Raw genomic sequence first — 3125 nt, forward strand, 5'->3', positions numbered from 1 at the left:
ACAGTGTGTGTGTGTGTGTGTGTGTGTGTGTGTGTGTGTGTGTGTGTGTGTGTGTGTGTGTGTGTGTGTGTGTATAGTACAGAGTAACAGACATTATTTACTTGTAAAAACGGGATAAATTCAACAAAGACTGTTGGATCATCCATCTTTGAAGACAAATACAGGAGACATTTATTCTCTCAGTGTTCATTCTTAGATTCTTTGACAATAAAATAAATAATACGGATAATAATTCCTTATCAAAAGAGTCACATCAGTGCACGAGCCGCACAGAAAAGATCTTTTCCCACCGAATCATCAGCCGCTTCTCACTAATCTGTGAATCTTTCAGTCTCAAACTTCCCCAGTCACTCTATTATCTTAGCGTCGCGGTTCCCAGGCTTCAGTATCCTGAGCGTCAGGATGTGTTTGATGGATTTCCTGAACCAGGGGTAGAAAAAGGCGTAGATGATGGGGTTCAAACACGAGTTAAAATGCGCCAGCCAGATATCGAAGGCTGCAGACGAAGCGTCGACTGAGGTGTCTTCGCCCGCCAGCGTGGGAAAATAGTACGGACAGTAACAAAACAGAAACACGACTATAACGATACCGAGCGTGATCGCCGCCTTCATCTCCTTCTTCTTCGCGGTCAGAGTCTCCGAGCGTTGGGCTGCGACGTGACACCGCATGGCTCGCGCCTGAGACACGGCCACCACAAACACTCTCATGTACAGAGCTATGATGAGGAGAACGGGTATAATGAGAGTAAAGACGAGGTCGACGACGCCTGCGACGTTGTTGATGACGACCACGCACTCTCCGAGGCAGGAGTTGGACCTGCCCGGGCGCTCCAGGTGATCGTGGAGGAGCAGGATCCTGTAGAAGACGGACCCGACCCAACACAAGCAGACGCAGATCTCCGCTCTCCGCTTGGTGACTCTGGTGTAGTAGTGCAGAGGGTAACACACGGCAATGTAGCGGTCGACTGATATCATCACCATGTTGGCCACTGAGGCGGAGGTGATAATGTAGTCGACAACGTAATACAGCGTGCACAGGACGTCACCGAGGAACCAACAGGCTTCGATGTAGATTATCTCCACCGGCATCAGCAGGAGGCCCACGAGGAGGTCGGAGAACGCCAGGGAGAGGAGGAGGAGGTTGGTGGGGGTGTGGAGCTGCCTGCGGAGAGACGACATCACCACTACACAGATTATAATCACGTATCAGAGGAGGAAAAACTGTTACGACACACTGTAAATCACTGTTAAACAACCGAACCACGCCTTCTTATGGGTTACGATATAACATTTGAGATGATTTGTATGTGCCTGAAGTGGGAGATGGAGATGATGACGAGCAGGTTAAGAGCCACGGTGACGAGAGAGATGGATGAGAGCAGGACGTAAATGAGCATGGCCTCGGTGTGCGGATGCGTGGGCTTCTTGCAGGAGAAGTTTAAGTGCGGGAAGCAGAGTTCGGATCCTTCCGGCGTCTCCATGGCCGACCGGGGAGGAGATCGGCTCTGAGGCGACAACTGCGCTGCACTGCTCTTTTATCACTCTCCTCCCTCTACCTCCTCGACGCTGCAGCTCACGTTTTTTCCTATGTGGAGGCTCATGTCCCTCCTCTGTCCTTACATCATACCTTTATTTCCATAATGGGAACATAACAGTGGAGATCGAAATTAGAGAACAAACTACAAATACTTGATTTATTGTGAAACACTGTTATTTATTGTTGTGCTGTGGCTGTACCACTGCTGTCCACTGCATGTTTGTTGAAATAACCAAGCAACTTCAACAAATACCTTTATTTTTGTGGGGGAAAAACATTAGAGAACAGTAACTATTGTGTCAGAGGAGAAGATTTAAACAATGTTTTCTTCTCTAGGATTCAAAAATAAACAGGAAGTAGATGGATAGATACTTTATTCATCCCCTCAGGGAAAGTCTATGTGTCCCACAGCTCATTCAACAATAAAAGAAATATGAATAAATAACAATATCAATAAAGAATGATACGGTAATAAAAGAAGTGAGGAGGTGGAGGGTGGATTGGGTCGGGCCTGGCACCAGAGCCAAGGTCAGCGGGCCCTGTCCACAGCCTGATGACCGTAGGGACGAAGGACCCCCCGTGGCGCTCAGTCCTCGAGCGCGGTGCAGTTAGCCGCCCCCTCTGGCTACTGCTCTGCTCCGGAGCAGCCCAGCCAGGGCCTCCGCCACCCCTGCCCTCCGCCAGGGTGTGGCGGAGGGAGTGGTTGGTATTGTCCATGATGTCGGACAACTTGGTCCACATCCTCCTCTCCACCACGGCCCCCCAGTGAGTCTAAGCACCTACCCAGCACTGAGCCTGCTCTCCGGATTAGTTTATTCAGCCTTCTGGGGTCGAAGTGTAGAGGCCACAGCTTCGGATGACTTTGGCACATCTGCGCCCATGGGATGTCGCTTGTTTGGTCCGTTCTTCTTCTTAAGTCTCTTCCACAGTTCAGTAACTGTAGTGGGTTTCTAAGACATTACTGTTGTTGCAGAGGATCTCCCAGAGATTCTCTGTGGGGTTCTCTATGTAACCTGTTTTGTAGTGTGACGGGGGGCGTCGTCTTACATGAATTCAATTTTATTTATAGTGTCAAATCATAACAAAAGTTATCTCAGGACACTTTACAGAGTAGGTAAAGACCACACTCTATGACTTATTTATGATTTACAGAGACCCAACAATTCCCCCGTAGAGTACGGTGGCGTTGAAAACCTTCACTATAACAGACAGGAACGTCAGACAGACCCAGCTCTGTGGAGGACGCACATCTGTCTGCACCGGAGAGAGGAAGAAAAGGAGAGAGAAAGAGAGAGAAAGAGAAGACGGACAGATGGACAGAGAGAGACAAGGACAGACACAGGGACAGAGACAGACATACTTCCAATAACTATAATAATATCTATAGTGATTGGAAAAGTGCAGCTGATTGGGAGACAGTAGCAGTGAAGGTGTTGCATTTTGCAGAAGGAGGTTCACACAAACATTTGCATTCACCCTGCCATGTAGCTGCACAAGAGGCCCAACTCCTGCTGCAGGAAACATCCAACAAACCATGACACTTCCTCCTCCATATTAAACTGACTTCGTCACACACTTTGGGTTCAGTC

The 3125-nt window shown here is 48.7% G+C and overlaps 1 protein-coding gene across 1 annotated transcript; it reads right to left on the reverse strand.

Moving 5' to 3' along the window:
- Positions 1-347: 347 nt before the first annotated feature.
- Positions 348-1480, reverse strand: LOC310952478 (trace amine-associated receptor 13c-like; the record flags this gene model as incomplete). Its single annotated transcript, XM_083921094.1, has 2 exons — positions 348-1161; positions 1311-1480. The coding sequence occupies 2 exons, from the start codon at positions 1478-1480 to the stop codon at positions 348-350; spliced, it is 984 nt and encodes a 327-aa protein (XP_083777220.1).
- Between the last annotated feature and the right edge of the window lie 1645 nt (positions 1481-3125).

Source organism: Echiichthys vipera (assembly GCF_963691815.1).
Source record: "Echiichthys vipera genome assembly, chromosome: 10".
NCBI lineage: Eukaryota > Metazoa > Chordata > Actinopteri > Perciformes > Trachinidae > Echiichthys > Echiichthys vipera.